Here is a 26,716-nt window from a genome sequence, read left to right as displayed (position 1 = left end):
TAACAACGAAGAAAACGCAAACACAGACATGCTTTCACACCAATGTCCAATCGTAACTGCTCGGTCAAGTGCGTCATACTTCTTAAATGTTGCCGAATGTTGTGTCTAACCGTCTATGTGCCGGATGGAAAAATCTGCTCTGGGTAGCATGACTATATCAACGGTATATACCATAGGGGTTAATTACGTGAAAAACAAGATGGCGACGTCCAAGCCGTGACAGCAAATTTTTGCCGTTTCATACCGTAAGTTACTATTATGAGTTGTAAAAGTGTCGCTCATTTTCCAGCCATATCGACAAGAAAGGGATTTGCGTTTGTATCGTATTTATATTCGCTATCTATTTCGACTTTAACTGCAAAAACTCTAAGCGGGTCACAAAATTACAGCTCTCGTTAAGAAAATTCTCAGCGAGTAAAGAGTGAATACTAATATATACTAATCAAACAAAGCCAACAATTGTATTGTAAAGTTCATCAGGTCTTGTGAATTTATCACAACTGCCAGATAAAAAAGGAAAGACGTGGTCCGCTTCTTGACAAAATGTCTACCCGCCGACAGGCCCGCCGACCAATCGACGAGAATTTTCCAATAAATTACAGTTTGAAGCTCAAAACATTAATTAAACCTTGCGCAGTATATGTCTGCGTTTACATATGCAAATCAGTGTTTGTATACATGGTAAATAGCTTTCGTATTCGCATTTTTATCAAACTATGCAAAACGATTCGATCAAAATAAAGTGTCGTAACATTTGGTCTAACTTGTGTATCTGTTTTTGTAAGATGTGTTTATGTGAATTGTAAAGTATTTCATAATTTCAACCCAAATACTTTGGTCATTTTATGTTCTCCGGTTGATTCACTGAGCTTCTTTCCCCTGAACGTGTACTCGTCATACAGCATGTCCAGAATACATTCAAACTTCGCGTTCTGGTAAATTCGCTGAGAGAAGTTGGACGTCGCCTCCCCTTTAACCGCTTTAAATCCCAACTCCTTTCCAAGGGCAACCGCCGCCTCAAGCAACCGTGACCCCAGCCCTCTTTGGCGAAACTTCTTGTTGACGCCGAGGGTAAAGAATTGAATGGCCTCCTCAACCTCATACCGCCTGAAGAAGTCTACTTCTTTGTTCTTGCACGAAAGAAACCTCAAGAGCTCTCGCAATTCTTCATATTTCATGTGATCATAGTTCGACGGAGGGTCGGCGCAGTGCATATAACTTATCAGCCGGATCCCCATCATTTCATTAGATAACTTGAAGATCATACACAGCGAACAATTTTTCCCGAGCACCTAAAGACAAACATTAAACAACTTTTGTTAAGCAATTTGCACACATTCACATTATATGTTGTTTTTTTTACATGCAATAACGTATTCACAGGGTTGTGATGGTGGTATTTATGTCTATAGAAGCCTTTTGTAGTTTACTTATAAAATAATGCGGATATCCGGATATATTCGGATACGGTTATACGGATACCGCTTTCGGCTAAGATCGCGCCATTCTAAGAACAACCCATTACGTAATAACTAGTGGTCGAGCGGGTAATATCGATACTATGTCTTCTTTTCTTGATAGAAGTAAACTTAATGGTCGTTTTTATTTATTCCTTATTATTATGCGTCGATTACAAAAAATGAATACATTATATACACATATGCATGGGATCAGCACATGTTATGACGTATAGACAGTGAAATTCATAACGTCATAGGAAAATTTTTCATGAAAATATTATCAAAATTCTGCTTTTAAACTAACAGTCCATTTCGAATGTGTGGGGACAATCTGCAAAGCGTTGCCTCTCACAATGTACGATAGATATCGGAGTTAGCAAGGCAAATGCTACTTATAAATAGTACGATACACATATTCAAACAGTCACACATCTAGCCGAATAGTAGATAATACTCGTAGCCAGGGGGGGGGGGGGGGGGGGGGCTAACCGTAGAATTGTGTTGTGATCAAAAGAAGGTTTGACATTGATCAACATGTAAGAAGATCTATGAACCCGGTCCTGACGAAGGTGGAAGGTAGGTTAGCTTAACCAAGAATAAATGTTGTATTAATTCTTAGATTAAAAGTTAAATGACGACTTTCATATCAGTACTGTATAGTGTTTTCTAGTTTATGTACCATTTTTAATAGGTTTTTTCCATTTAATTAGAAATCATTATACCGTCTATCCGTCGAGTCAACTTTAAACTCTTTGAAAGCTATGACAACTATAATTGTAAATAAAAATTACCTGATTGTGGGTGCTATAAATTTGTTGAGTTACTTCCCCTTGATATAAAATTGCCACATACACAAGTTATGCAGACACCAATGTCAATATTTTTTTAGCTCGACTATTATATATGAAATACATATAGGGGAGCTATCCTACTCACCCCGGCGTCGGCGTTAGCGTTAGCGTGAGCGTGAGCGTGCAAATGTTAAAATTTGCGTACCACCCCAAATATTTCCTATGTCCCTTGACATATTGCTTTAATATTTTGCATACTTCTTTACCGACATGACCCCAACCTATAAACAAGAGCAGACAACCGCATCAAGCATTTTGTAAGAATTATGGCCCTTTTTCCATTTAGAATATGCACATTATTGATAAATCTTAGATGTTAAAGTTTGCGTACCACCTCAAATACTGTCAATGTCGTTTGGCATATTGCTTTAATATTTTGCATACTTCCTTACCAACATGACCCCAACCTATAAACAAAAGCAGACAACTGTGTCAAGCATTTTGTAAGAATAAGGGCCCTTTTTCATTTAGAATATGCATATTATTGATAAATCTATGTTAAAGTTTGCGTACCACCTCAAATATTTTCAATGTCCCTTGACATATTGCTTTAATATTTTGCACACTTCTTTACCAACATGACCCCAATCTATAAACAAGAGCAGACAACTATATCAAACATTTTGTAAGAATTATGGCCCTTTTTCTATTTAGAATATGCATCCATTTAGAATATGCATATTATTGATAAATCTATGTTAAAGTTTGCGTACCACCTCAAATATTGTCATTGTCCCTTGGCATATTGCTTTAATATTTTGCATACTTCTTAACCAACATGACCCCAACCTATAAACAAAAGCAGACAACTGTAGCAAGCATTTTGTAAGAATTACGGCCCTTTTTTCACTTAGAATATGAATTTTATTGATAAATCTATGTTAAAGTTTTCGTACCACCTCAAATATTTTTAATGTTCCTTGACATATTGCTTTCATATTTTGCAAACTTCTTTACCAACATGACCCCAATTTATAAACAAGAGCAGATAAATAAATCAAGCATTTTGTAAGAATTATGGCCCTTTTTCCATTTAGAATATTCATATTATTGATAAATATATGTTAAAGTTTGCGAACCACCTCAACTATTGTCAATGTCCCTTGACATATTGCTTTCATATGTTGCAAAATTCTAGACCAACATGACCCCAATCAATAAACAAGAGCAGACAACTGTATCAAACATTTTGTAAGAATTATGGCCCTTTTTGTCTTAGTAACTGAATATTTTGTTAAATTGTGTGTTTAGATCCACTTGACTTCTAAAGCATCAAAGCTATTGCTTTAAAACTTCAAATATTTTCTTACTATCATGAGGGTACTGTACCTGGCAAGTTCAATTTGACCTTGACCTTTGAATGACCTTGACTGTCAAGGTCGAAAGAATAAATTTTAGTTAAATTGCCATAACTTCTTTATTTATGATTAGATTTTATTAATACTTTTTCAAAACAACACTTACCTGAATACCACAATGGATTCCACCCAAACAATACCCCACGCCCCAACCCACAATCCCGGCCCCCTCCCCCCCCCCCCACACACAAAAAACATTTTTTGTCCTTTTTTTTTTGAAAGATCGTCTAATAAATGACCACACCCCACATTATACCCCCTCTCAACCCCCCAACCTACCCCCACCCCAATTTTTTTTATTTTTCCTTTTTTATTTTTGAAAGATCGTCTAATAAATGACCACACCCCACATTATACCTCCCTCTCAAACTCCCCCCCCCCCCCCTACCCAACCCAAAAAGAATATTTTTTTCTTTGAAACATGGTTAAAAGAACAAAATATTTATTTGCTTTATTTTTGAAGGACCGTCCAAACTTCCCATCCAAGCTTTTGCTATCAAACTTGAAATAAAATCTCATTAGTTTGTTTTATGTCTTTACAAATGTTCAATAGATTGTGGAAAATATACCTGAACTATTACATTGACCTTATTGAAAAATTTGAACAATTTCCCCATGATGGCTTACGTTATACTGTCAAGCACTCGAATAGTCGAGAGCGATGTCCTCTGACAGCTCTTGTTTCATAGATAATTTCACCCCCAAAATATCAGTTATGCTCAAGACTGGATATGTTTTGTTGTATGGCAAGACAGCAAATCATTTCTACTAAGCAACTTAGCTTTTTTGTAGTTAAATAACACTGTATAGCATCTGTTCTGATCCACATACAGAACTTTCCACAATATTTTAAATATGTCAAACTTGACACGAGGAAATATGTCCTACTCTTAAGCAGTTGTTATAATGAGTTTAAAACGTTATAACATATGATCAGGTGGACGTTAATGTATCTTGAGCATAATGGACAAATAAGTCCATCTTTTTTCTTCAACGTCCTGGTGTGCGTTGTTAAGAACTGTGAGACCATAGGGCCAGTAGTTTGTGGTTATAGGGTCTTTATGAAGCCTTTATTGTTATTTGTTTCTGGAATTCGTTTAGAAAAAGATAACTAATTTGTTAAAATAATTTTACAAAATAAAAGTAACCAGATTATACCATTTTGATTTCTGTTAAGTATTGATGCAGATGAGGGAAGACACAGTTTTGCTGATCAGTGTTTGTTGTACAATACACTATAACAGTATTAGCACGTTAAGAGCAATGCTAGGCCTCTGGTACTATCCATAGTAGCAGACAAGCAATTGTTTTGACAAAAAATCAAATGTTTCCTTTTAATTTGCTTGATTTATGGATGGTTGAATTTTGGAATGGTAAAATACACCAATTATATCAAGATTCTAAGATTCCAATAAATAATGATATTTTATACCGTTCTTATTGTTAATTTTACATTCTATAAATTAGTTGTTGCATATGTAAACACAGTGTGTGCGCGCATACTAGTGCCGGGTTAAACACCGTATAAATAATGTATTTCCGTTACTGATCGAAAAAGGAGGTTATTGCAACACGGTAGTGAGGAATACAAGTATGTTATATAATATTCATGTCGATCAGTCACTGAGTATGGTCAATGAAATTAAAATTTCACATAAAAATGCTCGATAACTTCAGTCTCTAAATACAGATAAAAAGTTACCAGAATGCACGTTTTTACGTTTCATTTTCAAAATTTAGAAGGTCGCCGTGGTGTAATGGATATGGTGTCCGCCTAGCGACCGGGAGTTCACGGGTTCGATCCCCACCGTGAGAGCGTTCTTAGATCTCCCCCAAAGACACCAAGTACTGGTTCTAGGCCCAGGAAACGGATTCGAGAGCGTTTATATAAGCCTCCCGCACATACCCCCTTCGCCACTTCGTTGCTCAATAACAATCGTTGATAAGGAAATTCTCGACCCCCCCCCCCCCCCTCTTTGAAACCCCTGGCTACGGGCCTGTAGATAGTGATAATGAGACAAATAAGCAATTTATGCGCAATATCATAAGCGCCTACTGTAAAATCATTCCAATTCGTGGGCCGTTAAAATTCGTTGATAATGTGGATTGACCTACGAACACTGTCACATCTCAAAATGCCCATGAACAATTCTTCCATTTTCCCAAAATCAGAAAATGTAGAATTTACGTTTTCGCGAAGAAGTTTTTTTAACCAGCCGTTGAAAATAAATATGTGTAAGTATTTTATTAAATGATACTAAAAGTAACATTACGTCAGTTGCTAAATCCTGGAATTCCTGTTCCCACTGGACTCCAAACGTACGACACAGTGGTTCATCAGGAACAAAGTGATGCTTGAGTATCTCGAACACCTCCGTGTAGCGATCAGGAGTCACTATTTCCAGTCTCTCATTCTCTGTGTCAAAATTGCCTCGTATTTTGTCCAGCGCCTAAAAGCGTTTAAGGGTAAATCAGTTTAAATTGGATCGACAGTAATTCGAATTCTATTGTTTATGTGCAAAAGGTTTAAATATAGCTAGCATGCAACATAATGTTAAGCATACAGTGTAGTTCATTTAATTAATTGATTAGTCAGCATAATTGAGAGTATGGTTTATACATCGATAGACAAAACACTTAATCAATTAGATTCTACTGCTAGGTAGATTGATCAATCAGCTGAACACTTGACAAAAACGGCGTTTAATTCATGTGCGTAAAGCCCGAACATGCCAATTTGGGGCGACATTTTCCGCTATGATGGTATTTTTCGTTTAAAGGAAATCTCTTCTTGGTGAAAATCCAGTTTAGACGGAAAGGGTCGTCCCTGATTATCCTGTGCGTGCGGCATAGACTTATCTGGGACGATACTTTACGCACATGCTTTATATTCGTTTTCACTGAGCGAGGCTCATTTTATATACTGAAGATGCAGCTTATTTAACGTTCTATAGGCTTACTTGCTGTGAACGTTCAAGTGTGAGGTTTGAGCACACACTCATAGTTGCAACCTGTAACAGAACGAAAACATACACGTTCACAAGTCGTTGCTATTTATTGTGTTTATTCCAGTCATTATTAAATACATTCGACGAAAGCTGGCCACCCTGGCTGCTATGAAGTCACGCAAGGTTTCGTTGTCTCATTAGCGGACAGCGCATCTCACACCAGACTGCCACGACTGCGCAGGCTAGTATGGATCTACGCTATCCGCATATGTCACAAAAACCATTTGCGCGTAACGCGTCTCAAACTGCATTTCCCGTTTAGCATGTCTCGAATTACTTCGATGTGAATTGGATATCAGTGACAGCAAATACAGAAGGTTTCAGATATCGATACAATGTAGGAAATACATAATCATACATACTTTTGTTAACGCGGCATAAATCTACAAAATATTCAGCGCGATTTTCCCTACATATCGATAGCACACGATGCTGGTTAATTAACTTTATTTGATAGTCTCTATGAGTTAGAACTTTACATGCTAGTTGCTCAAATATTGGTGACACATAAACCCTTCCATACCAACTGATAAACCCCTGTGTGAATTGTTATCAGAAAAGAAATGTATTTATTATCGTTGTGTGAATGAATAAACTGGCTATACAGGTTTTTGAAGGTGATACATGTCCAATGTTGCGGAAATCAAGATTTCCTCGTGTACAGATTAGTAGGTTTAGTCATTCGACAGGCAAGCAGGGTAGAGCGAAGACTTGATTTAAATCGTTTTATTTATTTATGCTCTGTGTGTTGATGTTAATGTTATGTTTTATGTGTTTCAGTGAGTTTTATGAGAGCAGACGGATGACTGACTTGAGATAGAAAGGGGCATTGGTTTCCGGACATTTTACCATTGGATTTACATGGTTTTCTTAAAAGAATACTTAACGTTTACGATATAGTAACAGCTGATTATTTGAAGATTTCTCTAAAATTAGAGGTATCAGGAGGTGATGAAGGCATCTAGACATCGGTCCTCATAGGTCCCCCTGCCATTAAAAGAAAAAAAAAAGAGCAGTAGGGTTGCGTATCCCGCTCGCGGTTACACCTGAATCGTTCGTTACCACCGATTATTATTTTGGGTGTACGTGAAGTCATGTGCACTTCTCTTAATTGGTGGTAATGGATAAATCTTGTAATTATCGCAGCTGCTTTTATCAAAACTAATGCTTCACTGTATGTACTTTTCGCAAATAGGCGTTGTGGATGGGCATAGGGGGCGTCCTCGGTGCGCTTTGAACATCGGCGGCGGACGGGCGGTTGTTAGGGCCGTGGCGTCCTTGGGCTTGTGGTGCTTTTGAATTGTGTAGTAAATTGTGCAATTGTATGATTTTGGGTTTAGGCTTGACGTCTGATGGGTATTAATAATATTTAATTATTCGCATGCAACGCATGTGCATGTTTAATGATACGTATAACGACGTGTTCTACAGAATGGATTTAGTATCGTTTCAGTTCTTAGATATTTGAGAAGGATGTCGCAACGTTTACTGACGTCTCGAGACTCTTCAACTGAGCGGTGCCATTGGGGTCAATCTCTGTTGCACATTGAACACATACGATCATCAGAAGATTTGTTTCTTCCATTTATGTGTAGAAAGCCTTGTCAAATACAAACACCCACTCCGTGCGTGTGTTTCAAGAAATAAAATACCCTGCTTGTCATGACACCTTAACAAATGTGTTTGTTTTTATTATAAATGGTTAGATGATAAATAATTTATGTTTGTCATCAAATGTAATGGAATATAAAACATAACATATTTTATTATGACTTGGACATAGTACAACGTCATCGATTTGAACAATTAAGAACAAGAGCTGTCACCATAGGATGACATATGCCCCCTATAAACGCTTTGATAGAAGTGATAGCATTTTTCGAAACCTAAACGCAGATTTCGAGACCTAAACGCGGACCCTAAGTTCAAGGTCAATGTTACAGGGGTCAAAATTTGTGTGCGTATGGAAAAGCCTTGTCCATATAAACATGCATACCAAATATGAAGGTTATATCTCAAGGGACATAGAAGCTATGAGCATTTTTTAATCCTAATCGCAGATTTTGAAACCTAAACGCAGACCCTAAGTTCAAGGTCAAGGTCACAGGGGTCATTTTTTTTTGCGTATGGAAAGGCCTTGTCCATATACACATGCATATCAAATATGAAGGTTTTATCTCAAGAGTCAAAGAAGTTATGAGCATTTTTCGAAACCTAAACGCAGATTTCGAAACCTAAACGCGGACCCTAAGTTCAAGGTAAAGTTCACAGGGTTAAAAAAAAATTGTGCGCATGGAAAGGTCTTGTCCATATACACATGCATACCAAATATGAAGGTTATATTTCAAGGGACATAGAAGTTATGAGCATTTTTCGAAACCTAAACGTAGATTTCCAAACCTAAACGCGGATCCTAAGTTCAAGGTCAAGGTCACAGGGGTAAAATATTGTGTGCGTATGGAAAGGCCTTGTCCATATACACATGTATACCAAATATGAAGGTTATATCTCAAGGGACATAGAAGTTATGAGCATTTTTCGAAACCTAAACGCAGATTTCGAAACCTAAACGCGGACCCTAAGTTCAAGGTCAAGATCACAGGGGTAAAAACAAAATGTGCGTATGTAAAGGCCTTGTCAATATACACATGCATACCAAATATGAAGGTTATATCTCAAGGGACATAGAAGTTATGAGCATTTTTCGAAACCTAAACGCAAAGTGTGACTTTTTATTTATTGACTTCTTTCCCACACCAGTATCACGTGTGTTTAACTAATGCAAACCAGCAGACAAATCAAACCGACAAAACCACACCTTATTAACTAAAATCAAGAACTATTTAATGAAATATTTACCTTCTTTCACAAGTCCGCCCAATGCAAAATGGCGCTTCGGATCTGACTACGCAATCAGTTGAAAGGTCAAGTCGTGTATATTAGATATGGGATAATTTACATACCAGCACCCGATTGTATAAACAGTTAAACCGGCGGTTATCATATACCGGCGGTTAAAAGTCGGTAACATGTTGGTAACTGGTCGGTAAGCGTTTGTATAAAATTTGGTTAGTTATACCGATCGGTTAAAACCCAGTTAAAACATACCCTGCTTCCCTAGGTGGGTAAGTACAAGTAACCGAGAGGTAACTTACACAAAACGGCCGCGGCGCGCGACACTATAAAAGCTAACCATCGACGCCCTTCACAATTTCGACGAGTAAACAACAAATTGCAGCCACTGACACTTTATTTGACTTAATTTACAGGGCAATACGATTTCCGACTTCGGACGACGAATTTAAGGACGCACAGAACGTGTTTCTTATATTCTGTTATGGGTATGCCGTGTGTGATCCGATGCATCAATGGCGCCCATGTTAAAATCATTTCTCCGAGAACTGGGAACAACAAAAGTACAAACAAAAAACAAAATATGTTCGAACTAGTATCTTATCTTTAATAATCCCTTAAAATCCATAAATAATCCATTTAATTCAATAAATTACGAGTTTGCATCTAGGGTCTTTGATAATTATTTTAGCATAGTTAAATAAAGACCCTTATGCCATCATATCATTATATTCAAATGAGAACTCAATAGACTTTCTTCTTCGTCACACGCTACGTCATGTACTCTATGTACATAACTGCTGTTAAAATGAACCGGAGCAGTTTATCAAATGTGTCGTGTTCTGAGAAAAATGGGCATAATGCATGTGCTTAAAGTGTCGTCCCATATTAGCCTGTGCTTGTTAAGTTCGCACAGGCTAATCAGGGACGACACTTTCCGCTTTTATGACATTTTTTGTTAAAATGAAGTCCCTTCTTAGCAAAATTTAAAATCAATTTTTGGCGGAAAGTGTCGTCCCTGACTAGCCTTAGCGAACTTAACAAGCTAATCTGGGGCGACACTTTACGCACATGCATTATGCCCATTTTCTCAGAACACGACACAAATAATAGCCGTTGGTGAACTCGGTTGCATTTGCAGATTTCTGCATACAAAGATATATTTAAATTTGAACAATGTTTTATTTGCCTATGGTAAATTCCCTTATTGTACAAGAAAGTAAGTAAGTTTATTGTAAACATATTAGAAAAATAGTCTCGCATGTTACGACGACCATGTATAATTTTTATGTTACATCTAGAACAACTAGAAGAATAGACGTCTTTGTAAGCACTCTCTTGCAGTTTGGAGGCACCAGGGATTCCGCTAAATGATGCAAATCCCGACATCATTATCAATTTGTCCCTGGTCATTTTGATGAACTCATAGTTAAAATTTACACTTTATTTTATTGTAAATTCATTTGTAAATGAATTTGATAAAAAAAATACATGTCACTGTTTATAAGAGTGGCACTTCGCGCGAAAATTACGTCATTAAAAATGCATTGTGGGAATGTTTTGGTTAAAGTTACCGGTGGTTAAATTCCACTATGCGCGGTTAGGTTACATTGCGGTATATCGTGTTTATACAATCGAGTTACCTTGAATATACCTGAATAACCGCAAACTTACCAAGGTTTGAATGATACCGAGCGGTAACTTTAACCAGCGTTTATACAATCGGGTGCTGGTGAAACGGATCATATAACGTAGCGTGTAAATACGGTGGCACTAAGGTGACATCACCGCTCAAAAAAAAGAAGTTGGGAAAACACAAGTTCTGTTTCCCGTCTCTTTTGTTTGGACACGGGAAAACAGACTTGTGTTTTCCCGACATCTTTCTTTTTAAGCGGTGATGTCACCTTAGTGCCACCGTATGGTGTACCATAATTGTCACAGTCTTCCTAATGTGCGCGACAAGCGACAAATGTAGTTCGCATGCTAAACTTATTTATTGCAAATGACGAACTAAAAACGTACTTAACTCGTATAATTACTTATTTACAACATTTCAGAAAGCCAATGGCTCATGCGAACACAACTAAGTGCTTGCAATTTCCAAATACGTATGTATTATGTACATATCATAAAGATAAAATAATGATCATAAACAAGGGGATGAATGCAAATGATGCATCAGTTTGATGTAAACGAGATTTTCTATCTACCCGGTACGCGGCATATTTGGCATATTTTTTGTGTGTTTTAATTCATTGAAAATGCGGTAATTTTTTTCATTCAGGCAAGTGTTTTATTGTGCAATACAATAATTGTAACCATAACTTTTCTAGAACCATTTTATTATGTTGCAAGTAGATACTTTTTGTTTAGAATGACACACATTAATAAAACAGTAATTGGAGGAAAAGTTGATAGCATGAGGTGTGTGTGTGTGTGTGTGTGTGTGTGTGTGTGCGTGTGTGTGTGTGTGTGTGTGTGCGTGCGTGCGTGCGTGCGTGCGTGCGTGCGTGCGTGCGTGCGCGCGCGTGCGTTTAATAGTTTGAGTCGTTTCAACTGCATCAGTGTTTTTTTATGACTATGAAATACACCCGTATCGTGTACATCAACGAAAACGACTTTAAGAAAGCCTTCGAATGTGTGTGGCCTGTTTGCCTGTTACAGGTTCTGAGAGAACTCATCATTGCTGAAAGGTTGTTGCAAGTAATCCATGAACTCTACGGAAACGCCAGCACACAGTATCTCTCAATAGACAGAAGGGTGATTTCTTCAGGACATCGGTTTGTGTCCGTCAGAGTTGTTTGTTCTCCCGTCCTGCTTAACTTTTTACTCAGGAAAATAATACAGGAGACCCTCCAAGACCATCACACCTCTAACATCATCGGTGGCAGACCAATCTGCAACTTGAGATTCGCGGATATCATTTACCTCTTGGATGGTACCAGAATTAAAACCAAAGACCTCACCAACATAATCACATAGCAGGAGGAAAATAAGCATTTAGTAAATAATGCAATAGTTAACTTCTTTGCTTCTCAATGTTGTTTAGGAACTACAGGAATGTGTTTGTAAAAAAACAAACTTTATTGTATTATTTCTTCCCAAATGCTCCTTTCATATGCAGCGCGCCAGAAATAAATGTTTAACTGGATTGTAGTTGTGATAAACATAACTGTCTTCGTCCTACGTCCGGCGACAGTTATGAATCCAAAAGGTCTTTTCAATGGAGCAAGTGCCGGAGTGAATCACACCGGCATGATTTTAAGACTTATCTTACAGTGTAGAGCATTAAACTTGAACTATTTGAGGACAAAAAAGAATTTCCAGTTCATACGAGTAAAAATTTCTAATGAAACATACCAATTAAAGCGTTATTTCCACTTTTTCCAAAACCAACATAAGGATCAGAGTGATTTCGCCTAGATCGTCCGCCATCTTGAAACAAAACGTTGGAATTTCCGGTTTGACCTTATTTGCATAAGTTTTTGGCAGCCAATCAGAAAATAGGTCAGAAACCCATTTTCATATATGGAAATCGTATCCATATATGGAAATCGTAGTATTTTTCAATAAAGCCAACATGGCGGCCTACGTAAATGCGATCGAGAGAGTAAAAGAAAAATACGGTTTAAATGTTACACTGAAGCCACAGCAGACTGATATCTCTGGTACATGCAAAAAAGGCGGGGTACCATCGCGGGCTTTTTCTTTGTTATGTAAACATCGTAGTAGGATTACCTTATATGGCATAGCTCCTCCTACATTTCTTTTTCAAATCTCGCGAGATCACGCGGTAACTGTCATGGCCGAAATTTGATCGAGTTTTTATCGGGAAATCTAATTTTCGATGAAAGTATGTTTTATCTCGTTAACTGTTTATTTTTTTCGTCTGGGAATGAATACAAATGGTTTTCTTGGGTGATCCTTACTCTAATTGCCGGAGAAAATGTTATTTTATAGATGAAGGCATCTAGACATCGGTCCTCATAGGTCCCCCTGCCATTAAAAGAAAAAAAAAATGAGCAGTAGGGTTGCGTATCCCGCTCGCGGTTACACCTGAATCGTTCGTTACCACCGATTATTATTTTGGGTGTACGTGAAGTCATGTGCACTTCTCTTAATTGGTGGTAATGGATAAATCTTGTAATTATCGCAGCTGCTTTTATCAAAACTAATGCTTCACTGTATGTACTTTTCGCAAATAGGCGTTGTGGATGGGCATAGGGGGCGTCCTCGGTGCGCTTTGAACATCGGCGGCGGACGGGCGGTTGTTAGGGCCGTGGCGTCCTTGGGCTTGTGGTGCTTTTGAATTGTGTAGTAAATTGTGCAATTGTATGATTTTGGGTTTAGGCTTGACGTCTGATGGGTATTAATAATATTTAATTATTCGCATGCAACGCATGTGCATGTTTAATGATACGTATAACGACGTGTTCTACAGAATGGATTTAGTATCGTTTCAGTTCTTAGATATTTGAGAAGGATGTCGCAACGTTTACTGACGTCTCGAGACTCTTCAACTGAGCGGTGCCATTGGGGTCAATCTCTGTTGCACATTGAACACATACGATCATCAGAAGATTTGTTTCTTCCATTTATGTGTAGAAAGCCTTGTCAAATACAAACACCCACTCCGTGCGTGTGTTTCAAGAAATAAAATACCCTGCTTGTCATGACACCTTAACAAATGTGTTTGTTTTTATTATAAATGGTTAGATGATAAATAATTTATGTTTGTCATCAAATGTAATGGAATATAAAACATAACATATTTTATTATGACTTGGACATAGTACAACGTCATCGATTTGAACAATTAAGAACAAGAGCTGTCACCATAGGATGACATATGCCCCCTATAAACGCTTTGATAGAAGTGATAGCATTTTTCGAAACCTAAACGCAGATTTCGAGACCTAAACGCGGACCCTAAGTTCAAGGTCAATGTTACAGGGGTCAAAATTTGTGTGCGTATGGAAAAGCCTTGTCCATATAAACATGCATACCAAATATGAAGGTTATATCTCAAGGGACATAGAAGCTATGAGCATTTTTTAATCCTAATCGCAGATTTTGAAACCTAAACGCAGACCCTAAGTTCAAGGTCACAGGGGTCATTTTTTTTTGCGTATGGAAAGGCCTTGTCCATATACACATGCATATCAAATATGAAGGTTTTATCTCAAGAGTCAAAGAAGTTATGAGCATTTTTCGAAACCTAAACGCAGATTTCGAAACCTAAACGCGGACCCTAAGTTCAAGGTAAAGTTCACAGGGTTAAAAAAAATTGTGCGCATGGAAAGGTCTTGTCCATATACACATGCATACCAAATATGAAGGTTATATTTCAAGGGACATAGAAGTTATGAGCATTTTTCGAAACCTAAACGTAGATTTCCAAACCTAAACGCGGATCCTAAGTTCAAGGTCAAGGTCACAGGGGTAAAATATTGTGTGCGTATGGAAAGGCCTTGTCCATATACACATGTATACCAAATATGAAGGTTATATCTCAAGGGACATAGAAGTTATGAGCATTTTTCGAAACCTAAACGCAGATTTCGAAACCTAAACGCGGACCCTAAGTTCAAGGTCAAGATCACAGGGGTAAAAACAAAATGTGCGTATGTAAAGGCCTTGTCAATATACACATGCATACCAAATATGAAGGTTATATCTCAAGGGACATAGAAGTTATGAGCATTTTTCGAAACCTAAACGCAAAGTGTGACTTTTTATTTATTGACTTCTTTCCCACACCAGTATCACGTGTGTTTAACTAATGCAAACCAGCAGACAAATCAAACCGACAAAACCACACCTTATTAACTAAAATCAAGAACTATTTAATGAAATATTTACCTTCTTTCACAAGTCCGCCCAATGCAAAATGGCGCTTCGGATCTGACTACGCAATCAGTTGAAAGGTCAAGTCGTGTATATTAGATATGGGATAATTTACATACCAGCACCCGATTGTATAAACAGTTAAACCGGCGGTTATCATATACCGGCGGTTAAAAGTCGGTAACATGTTGGTAACTGGTCGGTAAGCGTTTGTATAAAATTTGGTTAGTTATACCGATCGGTTAAAACCCAGTTAAAACATACCCTGCTTCCCTAGGTGGGTAAGTACAAGTAACCGAGAGGTAACTTACACAAAACGGCCGCGGCGCGCGACACTATAAAAGCTAACCATCGACGCCCTTCACAATTTCGACGAGTAAACAACAAATTGCAGCCACTGACACTTTATTTGACTTAATTTACAGGGCAATACGATTTCCGACTTCGGACGACGAATTTAAGGACGCACAGAACGTGTTTCTTATATTCTGTTATGGGTATGCCGTGTGTGATCCGATGCATCAATGGCGCCCATGTTAAAATCATTTCTCCGAGAACTGGGAACAACAAAAGTACAAACAAAAAACAAAATATGTTCGAACTAGTATCTTATCTTTAATAATCCCTTAAAATCCATAAATAATCCATTTAATTCAATAAATTACGAGTTTGCATCTAGGGTCTTTGATAATTATTTTAGCATAGTTAAATAAAGACCCTTATGCCATCATATCATTATATTCAAATGAGAACTCAATAGACTTTCTTCTTCGTCACACGCTACGTCATGTACTCTATGTACATAACTGCTGTTAAAATGAACCGGAGCAGTTTATCAAATGTGTCGTGTTCTGAGAAAAATGGGCATAATGCATGTGCTTAAAGTGTCGTCCCATATTAGCCTGTGCTTGTTAAGTTCGCACAGGCTAATCAGGGACGACACTTTCCGCTTTTATGACATTTTTTGTTAAAATGAAGTCCCTTCTTAGCAAAATTTAAAATCAATTTTTGGCGGAAAGTGTCGTCCCTGACTAGCCTTAGCGAACTTAACAAGCTAATCTGGGGCGACACTTTACGCACATGCATTATGCCCATTTTCTCAGAACACGACACAAATAATAGCCGTTGGTGAACTCGGTTGCATTTGCAGATTTCTGCATACAAAGATATATTTAAATTTGAACAATGTTTTATTTGCCTATGGTAAATTCCCTTATTGTACAAGAAAGTAAGTAAGTTTATTGTAAACATATTAGAAAAATAGTCTCGCATGTTACGACGACCATGTATAATTTTTATGTTACATCTAGAACAACTAGAAGAATAGACGTCTTTGTAAGCACTCTCTTGCAGTTTGGAGGCACCAGGGATTCCGCTAAATGATGCAAATCCCGACATCATTATCAATTTGTCCCTGGTCATTTTGATGAACTCATAGTTAAAATTTACACTTTATTTTATTGTAAATTCATTTGTAAATGAATTTGATAAAAAAAAATACATGTCACTGTTTATAAGAGTGGCACTTCGCGCGAAAATTACGTCATTAAAAATGCATTGTGGGAATGTTTTGGTTAAAGTTACCGGTGGTTAAATTCCACTATGCGCGGTTAGGTTACATTGCGGTATATCGTGTTTATACAATCGAGTTACCTTGAATATACCTGAATAACCGCAAACTTACCAAGGTTTGAATGATACCGAGCGGTAACTTTAACCAGCGTTTATACAATCGGGTGCTGGTGAAACGGATCATATAACGTAGCGTGTAAATACGGTGGCACTAAGGTGACATCACCGCTCAAAAAAAAGAAGTTGGGAAAACACAAGTTCTGTTTCCCGTCTCTTTTGTTTGGACACGGGAAAACAGACTTGTGTTTTCCCGACATCTTTCTTTTTAAGCGGTGATGTCACCTTAGTGCCACCGTATGGTGTACCATAATTGTCACAGTCTTCCTAATGTGCGCGACAAGCGACAAATGTAGTTCGCATGCTAAACTTATTTATTGCAAATGACGAACTAAAAACGTACTTAACTCGTATAATTACTTATTTACAACATTTCAGAAAGCCAATGGCTCATGCGAACACAACTAAGTGCTTGCAATTTCCAAATACGTATGTATTATGTACATATCATAAAGATAAAATAATGATCATAAACAAGGGGATGAATGCAAATGATGCATCAGTTTGATGTAAACGAGATTTTCTATCTACCCGGTACGCGGCATATTTGGCATATTTTTTGTGTGTTTTAATTCATTGAAAATGCGGTAATTTTTTTCGTTCAGGCAAGTGTTTTATTGTGCAATACAATAATTGTAACCATAACTTTTCTAGAACCATTTTATTATGTTGCAAGTAGATACTTTTTGTTTAGAATGACACACATTAATAAAACAGTAATTGGAGGAAAAGTTGATAGCATGAGGTGTGTGTGTGTGTGTGTGTGTGTGCGTGTGTGTGTGTGTGTGTGTGTGTGTGCGTGCGTGCGTGCGTGCGTGCGTGCGTGCGCGCGCGTGCGTTTAATAGTTTGAGTCGTTTCAACTGCATCAGTGTTTTTTTATGACTATGAAATACACCCGTATCGTGTACATCAACGAAAACGACTTTAAGAAAGCCTTCGAATGTGTGTGGCCTGTTTGCATGTTACAGGTTCTGAGAGAACTCATCATTGCTGAAAGGTTGTTGCAAGTAATCCATGAACTCTACGGAAACGCCAGCACACAGTATCTCTCAATAGACAGAAGGGTGATTTCTTCAGGACATCGGTTTGTGTCCGTCAGAGTTGTTTGTTCTCCCGTCCTGCTTAACTTTTTACTCAGGAAAATAATACAGGAGACCCTCCAAGACCATCACACCTCTAACATCATCGGTGGCAGACCAATCTGCAACTTGAGATTCGCGGATATCATTTACCTCTTGGATGGTACCAGAATTAAAACCAAAGACCTCACCAACATAATCACATAGCAGGAGGAAAATAAGCATTTAGTAAATAATGCAATAGTTAACTTCTTTGCTTCTCAATGTTGTTTAGGAACTACAGGAATGTGTTTGTAAAAAAACAAACTTTATTGTATTATTTCTTCCCAAATGCTCCTTTCATATGCAGCGCGCCAGAAATACATGTTTAACTGGATTGTAGTTGTGATAAACATAACTGTCTTCGTCCTACGTCCGGCGACAGTTATGAATCCAAAAGGTCTTTTCAATGGAGCAAGTGCCGGAGTGAATCACACCGGCATGATTTTAAGACTTATCTTACAGTGTAGAGCATTAAACTTGAACTATTTGAGGACAAAAAAGAATTTCCAGTTCATACGAGTAAAAATTTCTAATGAAACATACCAATTAAAGCGTTATTTCCACTTTTTCCAAAACCAACATAAGGATCAGAGTGATTTCGCCTAGATCGTCCGCCATCTTGAAACAAAACGTTGGAATTTCCGGTTTGACCTTATTTGCATAAGTTTTTGGCAGCCAATCAGAAAATAGGTCAGAAACCCATTTTCATATATGGAAATCGTATCCATATATGGAAATCGTAGTATTTTTCAATAAAGCCAACATGGCGGCCTACGTAAATGCGATCGAGAGAGTAAAAGAAAAATACGGTTTAAATGTTACCCTGAAGCCACAGCAGACTGATATCTCTGGTACATGCAAAAAAGGCGGGGTACCATCGCGGGCTTTTTCTTTGTTATGTAAACATCGTAGTAGGATTACCTTATATGGCATAGCTCCTCCTACATTTCTTTTTCAAATCTCGCGAGATCACGCGGTAACTGTCATGGCCGAAATTTGATCGAGTTTTTATCGGGAAATCTAATTTTCGATGAAAGTATGTTTTATCTCGTTAACTGTTTATTTTTTTCGTCTGGGAATGAATACAAATGGTTTTCTTGGGTGATCCTTACTCTAATTGCCGGAGAAAATGTTATTTTATAGATGAAGGCATCTAGACATCGGTCCTCATAGGTCCCCCTGCCATTAAAAGAAAAAAAAATGAGCAGTAGGGTTGCGTATCCCGCTCGCGGTTACACCTGAATCGTTCGTTACCACCGATTATTATTTTGGGTGTACGTGAAGTCATGTGCACTTCTCTTAATTGGTGGTAATGGATAAATCTTGTAATTATCGCAGCTGCTTTTATCAAAACTAATGCTTCACTGTATGTACTTTTCGCAAATAGGCGTTGTGGATGGGCATAGGGGGCGTCCTCGGTGCGCTTTGAACATCGGCGGCGGACGGGCGGTTGTTAGGGCCGTGGCGTCCTTGGGCTTGTGGTGCTTTTGAATTGTGTAGTAAATTGTGCAATTGTATGATTTTGGGTTTAGGCTTGACGTCTGATGGGTATTAATAATATTTAATTATTCGCATGCAACGCATGTGCATGTTTAATGATACGTATAACGACGTGTTCTACAGAATGGATTTAGTATCGTTTCAGTTCTTAGATATTTGAGAAGGATGTCGCAACGTTTACTGACGTCTCGAGACTCTTCAACTGAGCGGTGCCATTGGGGTCAATCTCTGTTGCACATTGAACACATACGATCATCAGAAGATTTGTTTCTTCCATTTATGTGTAGAAAGCCTTGTCAAATACAAACACCCACTCCGTGCGTGTGTTTCAAGAAATAAAATACCCTGCTTGTCATGACACCTTAACAAATGTGTTTGTTTTTATTATAAATGGTTAGATGATAAATAATTTATGTTTGTCATCAAATGTAATGGAATATAAAACATAACATATTTTATTATGACTTGGACATAGTACAACGTCATCAATTTGAACAATTAAGAACAAGAGCTGTCACCATAGGATGACATATGCCCCCTATAAACGCTTTGATAGAAGTGATAGCATTTTTCGAAACCTAAACGCAGATTTCGAGACCTAAACGCGGACCCTAAGTTCAAGGTCAATGTTACAGGGGTCAAAATTTGTGTGCGTATGGAAAAGCCTTGTCCATATAAACATGCATACCAAATATGAAGGTTATATCTCAAGGGACATAGAAGCTATGAGCATTTTTTAATCCTAATCGCAGATTTTGAAACCTAAACGCAGACCCTAAGTTCAAGGTCAAGGTCACAGGGGTCATTTTTTTTGCGTATGGAAAGGCCTTGTCCATATACACATGCATATCAAATATGAAGGTTTTATCTCAAGAGTCAAAGAAGTTATGAGCATTTTTCGAAACCTAAACGCAGATTTCGAAACCTAAACGCGGACCCTAAGTTCAAGGTAAAGTTCACAGGGTTAAAAAAAAATTGTGCGCATGGAAAGGTCTTGTCCATATACACATGCATACCAAATATGAAGGTTATATTTCAAGGGACATAGAAGTTATGAGCATTTTTCGAAACCTAAACGTAGATTTCCAAACCTAAACGCGGATCCTAAGTTCAAGGTCAAGGTCACAGGGGTAACATATTGTGTGCGTATGGAAAGGCCTTGTCCATATACACATGTATACCAAATATGAAGGTTATATCTCAAGGGACATAGAAGTTATGAGCATTTTTCGAAACCTAAACGCAGATTTCGAAACCTAAACGCGGACCCTAAGTTCAAGGTCAAGATCACAGGGGTAAAAACAAAATGTGCGTATGTAAAGGCCTTGTCAATATACACATGCATACCAAATATGAAGGTTATATCTCAAGGGACATAGAAGTTATGAGCATTTTTCGAAACCTAAACGCAAAGTGTGACTTTTTATTTATTGACTTCTTTCCCACACCAGTATCACGTGTGTTTAACTAATGCAAACCAGCAGACAAATCAAACCGACAAAACCACACCTTATTAACTAAAATCAAGAACTATTTAATGAAATATTTACCTTCTTTCACAAGTCCGCCCAATGCAAAATGGCGCTTCGGATCTGACTACGCAATCAGTTGAAAGGTCAAGTCGTGTATATTAGATATGGGATAATTTACATACCAGCACCCGATTGTATAAACAGTTAAACCGGCGGTTATCATATACCGGCGGTTAAAAGTCGGTAACATGTTGGTAACTGGTCGGTAAGCGTTTGTATAAAATTTGGTTAGTTATACCGATCGGTTAAAACCCAGTTAAAACATACCCTGCTTCCCTAGGTGGGTAAGTACAAGTAACCGAGAGGTAACTTACACAAAACGGCCGCGGCGCGCGACACTATAAAAGCTAACCATCGACGCCCTTCACAATTTCGACGAGTAAACAACAAATTGCAGCCACTGACACTTTATTTGACTTAATTTACAGGGCAATACGATTTCCGACTTCGGACGACGAATTTAAGGACGCACAGAACGTGTTTCTTATATTCTGTTATGGGTATGCCGTGTGTGATCCGATGCATCAATGGCGCCCATGTTAAAATCATTTCTCCGAGAACTGGGAACAACAAAAGTACAAACAAAAAACAAAATATGTTCGAACTAGTATCTTATCTTTAATAATCCCTTAAAATCCATAAATAATCCATTTAATTCAATAAATTACGAGTTTGCATCTAGGGTCTTTGATAATTATTTTAGCATAGTTAAATAAAGACCCTTATGCCATCATATCATTATATTCAAATGAGAACTCAATAGACTTTCTTCTTCGTCACACGCTACGTCATGTACTCTATGTACATAACTGCTGTTAAAATGAACCGGAGCAGTTTATCAAATGTGTCGTGTTCTGAGAAAAATGGGCATAATGCATGTGCTTAAAGTGTCGTCCCATATTAGCCTGTGCTTGTTAAGTTCGCACAGGCTAATCAGGGACGACACTTTCCGCTTTTATGACATTTTTTGTTAAAATGAAGTCCCTTCTTAGCAAAATTTAAAATCAATTTTTGGCGGAAAGTGTCGTCCCTGACTAGCCTTAGCGAACTTAACAAGCTAATCTGGGGCGACACTTTACGCACATGCATTATGCCCATTTTCTCAGAACACGACACAAATAATAGCCGTTGGTGAACTCGGTTGCATTTGCAGATTTCTGCATACAAAGATATATTTAAATTTGAACAATGTTTTATTTGCCTATGGTAAATTCCCTTATTGTACAAGAAAGTAAGTAAGTTTATTGTAAACATATTAGAAAAATAGTCTCGCATGTTACGACGACCATGTATAATTTTTATGTTACATCTAGAACAACTAGAAGAATAGACGTCTTTGTAAGCACTCTCTTGCAGTTTGGAGGCACCAGGGATTCCGCTAAATGATGCAAATCCCGACATCATTATCAATTTGTCCCTGGTCATTTTGATGAACTCATAGTTAAAATTTACACTTTATTTTATTGTAAATTCATTTGTAAATGAATTTGATAAAAAAAATACATGTCACTGTTTATAAGAGTGGCACTTCGCGCGAAAATTACGTCATTAAAAATGCATTGTGGGAATGTTTTGGTTAAAGTTACCGGTGGTTAAATTCCACTATGCGCGGTTAGGTTACATTGCGGTATATCGTGTTTATACAATCGAGTTACCTTGAATATACCTGAATAACCGCAAACTTACCAAGGTTTGAATGATACCGAGCGGTAACTTTAACCAGCGTTTATACAATCGGGTGCTGGTGAAACGGATCATATAACGTAGCGTGTAAATACGGTGGCACTAAGGTGACATCACCGCTCAAAAAAAAGAAGTTGGGAAAACACAAGTTCTGTTTCCCGTCTCTTTTGTTTGGACACGGGAAAACAGACTTGTGTTTTCCCGACATCTTTCTTTTTAAGCGGTGATGTCACCTTAGTGCCACCGTATGGTGTACCATAATTGTCACAGTCTTCCTAATGTGCGCGACAAGCGACAAATGTAGTTCGCATGCTAAACTTATTTATTGCAAATGACGAACTAAAAACGTACTTAACTCGTATAATTACTTATTTACAACATTTCAGAAAGCCAATGGCTCATGCGAACACAACTAAGTGCTTGCAATTTCCAAATACGTATGTATTATGTACATATCATAAAGATAAAATAATGATCATAAACAAGGGGATGAATGCAAATGATGCATCAGTTTGATGTAAACGAGATTTTCTATCTACCCGGTACGCGGCATATTTGGCATATTTTTTGTGTGTTTTAATTCATTGAAAATGCGGTAATTTTTTTCGTTCAGGCAAGTGTTTTATTGTGCAATACAATAATTGTAACCATAACTTTTCTAGAACCATTTTATTATGTTGCAAGTAGATACTTTTTGTTTAGAATGACACACATTAATAAAACAGTAATTGGAGGAAAAGTTGATAGCATGAGGTGTGTGTGTGTGTGTGTGTGTGTGTGCGTGTGTGTGTGTGTGTGTGTGTGCGTGCGTGCGTGCGTGCGTGCGTGCGTGCGTGCGCGCGCGTGCGTTTAATAGTTTGAGTCGTTTCAACTGCATCAGTGTTTTTTTATGACTATGAAATACACCCGTATCGTGTACATCAACGAAAACGACTTTAAGAAAGCCTTCGAATGTGTGTGGCCTGTTTGCCTGTTACAGGTTCTGAGAGAACTCATCATTGCTGAAAGGTTGTTGCAAGTAATCCATGAACTCTACGGAAACGCCAGCACACAGTATCTCTCAATAGACAGAAGGGTGATTTCTTCAGGACATCGGTTTGTGTCCGTCAGAGTTGTTTGTTCTCCCGTCCTGCTTAACTTTTTACTCAGGAAAATAATACAGGAGACCCTCCAAGACCATCACACCTCTAACATCATCGGTGGCAGACCAATCTGCAACTTGAGATTCGCGGATATCATTTACCTCTTGGATGGTACCAGAATTAAAACCAAAGACCTCACCAACATAATCACATAGCAGGAGGAAAATAAGCATTTAGTAAATAATGCAATAGTTAACTTCTTTGCTTCTCAATGTTGTTTAGGAACTACAGGAATGTGTTTGTAAAAAAACAAACTTTATTGTATTATTTCTTCCCAAATGCTCCTTTCATATGCAGCGCGCCAGAAATAAATGTTTAACTGGATTGTAGTTGTGATAAACATAACTGTCTTCGTCCTACGTCCGGCGACAGTTATGAATCCAAAAGGTCTTTTCAATGGAGCAAGTGCCGGAGTGAATCACACCGGCATGATTTTAAGACTTATCTTACAGTGTAGAGCATTAAACTTGAACTATTTGAGGACAAAAAAGAATTTCCAGTTCATACGAGTAAAAATTTCTAATGAAACATACCAATTAAAGCGTTATTTCCACTTTTTCCAAAACCAACATAAGGATCAGAGTGATTTCGCCTAGATCGTCCGCCATCTTGAAACAAAACGTTGGAATTTCCGGTTTGACCTTATTTGCATAAGTTTTTGGCAGCCAATCAGAAAATAGGTCAGAAACCCATTTTCATATATGGAAATCGTATCCATATATGGAAATCGTAGTATTTTTCAATAAAGCCAACATGGCGGCCTACGTAAATGCGATCGAGAGAGTAAAAGAAAAATACGGTTTAAATGTTACCCTGAAGCCACAGCAGACTGATATCTCTGGTACATGCAAAAAAGGCGGGGTACCATCGCGGGCTTTTTCTTTGTTATGTAAACATCGTAGTAGGATTACCTTATATGGCATAGCTCCTCCTACATTTCTTTTTCAAATCTCGCGAGATCACGCGGTAACTGTCATGGCCGAAATTTGATCGAGTTTTTATCGGGAAATCTAATTTTCGATGAAAGTATGTTTTATCTCGTTAACTGTTTATTTTTTTCGTCTGGGAATGAATACAAATGGTTTTCTTGGGTGATCCTTACTCTAATTGCCGGAGAAAATGTTATTTTATAGATTTTGATTTTGCTCCATTGCTTCTATCGTCTCGACTTGTAACTCGAAACGTAGTGTTAACGGAGAGCAGAGTTACATTATTGCAACTAACTGGATTGTGGTGCACGCGGAATATATGATGGTTGATTTTAGTGTGAGCGTTAGCTCACACTAATGTTACAGACCATATTTTGCAAATCAGTATTTGCTTAGAAGCCTTAGGTACGGTTTGGAAAGACAACCACTGCCTGTTGCAGCAGACGACAAATGCTATATAGAGCGTCTGCTAGGAAAGATAACCACCACATTTGCCTGTTTATAGTTCACCACTGGTTCACTGCAGAAGGTTTATATGACAAATAGTGTTTAACAGCTTGTTAGACGAGATTGGCCAGTCTCGTGTTCATCATTAAAATCTGTACATACTGGCTGCTTTCAGGGAAAACGGGGCTTAATGCATGTCAAATAAGATTAGCCTCTGCATACTGATTAGCCTGTGCAATGCGCACAAGCTAATCAAGGACTACATATTACAACAGCGAACACCTACAGTGCCTTCAGCGCTTTGATTACAAAATATTAAGTAGCCGGGAGCTATGTAAGGGCATAACATGGACTATCTAGTAAGAGTAAACTCTGGGCTCCAGCACAATAAATATCGCAGATTTGACGTACTACCAGGATATATCACTTCGTTAAATGACAAATGGATCGAATATATACTTAATTCCTATAAGGGTCATACAATTACAAGTGGGCAATACTAAGGTAACATTAGATCACATTTCTTCAATATAAATTTCGTCATTGTAGAAATTAATCCTTGTCGAATTACATGCCACGAAATTACAAACGTCATTTTGTGATAAAGAGGCCCGACACTTTTGATGATGAGGAATCTGTAACAACTAGTAACAGTGATTAATACTTTCCCAACGTTTGGTACTCTTAGAGAACTTCATTTTCGTGTAACACAAGACAGAAGTCCGAAATACTATTTGTTTTAGCTTAAAAGTTTTAACCTGCCGGGCTAAAATTCAACATAAAACACGTGAAAAAACTTCCACATGAGAAGGAATTTGTTGGTTTATGTTTTCAGAACAAAGCAATATAAACTTTAAATTATTAAGCAAGAATATTCACAATCATTGTGGATTTATGTGGCGATGAGGCAAACACGAACTGTGAACATGCAAATGGGTCTGAGCATTGGGTAATGATTTGAGCCGCTTGTGTAGCAGTCAACACTTGTAGCAAAAGTGTCTGGGGCCTTGAAACATTAAGAGGGAGAGGAGTGTAGTGATTTAAGGTCACTTCCAACAGCCTTGCTGTTGGGCTAGCTCTTTGGCGACGCGGTTAAAGTGTCTGACTACCACCCTGGTAGTCGTGGGTTCAATCCCCCGCTGGAGCTCCGTATTTTCACAATAATAATTAAAATCCTATACCTTTGAGTTTAAAACATCATGTTTTAACAGGCAAATTACTATTAACTGTCTGATTAAAAGCCAATGTTATGTATAAATCCTTTAACTAGTTTCTACAGAATCCACCGACAAGGG

The 26,716-nt window shown here is 37.8% G+C and overlaps 1 protein-coding gene across 4 annotated transcripts; it reads right to left on the bottom strand.

The window, feature by feature from the left end:
- Positions 1-309: 309 nt before the first annotated feature.
- On the bottom strand, positions 310-21,355 carry LOC127882240 (arylalkylamine N-acetyltransferase-like 2). 4 transcript variants are annotated; one of them, XM_052430772.1, is made up of 4 exons: positions 21,239-21,355; positions 6,630-6,680; positions 5,943-6,119; positions 310-1,292 (listed from the first exon to the last, which is right to left on the bottom strand). In XM_052430772.1, exons 2-4 carry the CDS (start codon positions 6,669-6,671, stop codon positions 813-815), a joined length of 699 nt encoding a protein of 232 aa, XP_052286732.1. In that variant the 5' UTR covers positions 6,672-6,680; positions 21,239-21,355; the 3' UTR covers positions 310-812. The 4 variants fall into 4 exon arrangements, with proteins under 4 accessions (XP_052286732.1, XP_052286731.1, XP_052286730.1 ...); XM_052430771.1 differs by lacking the exon at positions 21,239-21,355 and adding an exon at positions 15,393-15,490; XM_052430770.1 differs by lacking the exon at positions 21,239-21,355 and adding an exon at positions 9,537-9,634.
- Between the last annotated feature and the right edge of the window lie 5,361 nt (positions 21,356-26,716).

The sequence above is a fragment of the Dreissena polymorpha genome, chromosome 5 (assembly GCF_020536995.1).
Source record: "Dreissena polymorpha isolate Duluth1 chromosome 5, UMN_Dpol_1.0, whole genome shotgun sequence".
Taxonomy (NCBI): Eukaryota; Metazoa; Mollusca; class Bivalvia; order Myida; family Dreissenidae; genus Dreissena; species Dreissena polymorpha.
Note: the sequence above shows the minus strand (reverse complement) of the source record. Positions and strands in the feature narration are given on the sequence as shown.

Coding starts and splice junctions, on each gene's coding strand:
- LOC127882240 (XM_052430772.1), bottom strand. CDS start 6,671: ATGAGTGTGTGCTCAAACCTCACACTTGAACGTTCACAGCAA. Junction 6,120..6,629: donor CACTTGAACGTTCACAGCAA/GTAAGCCTATAG, acceptor AAACGCTTTTAG/GCGCTGGACAAAATACGAGG. Junction 1,293..5,942: donor TCCAGGATTTAGCAACTGAC/GTAATGTTACTT, acceptor GTTTGTCTTTAG/GTGCTCGGGAAAAATTGTTC.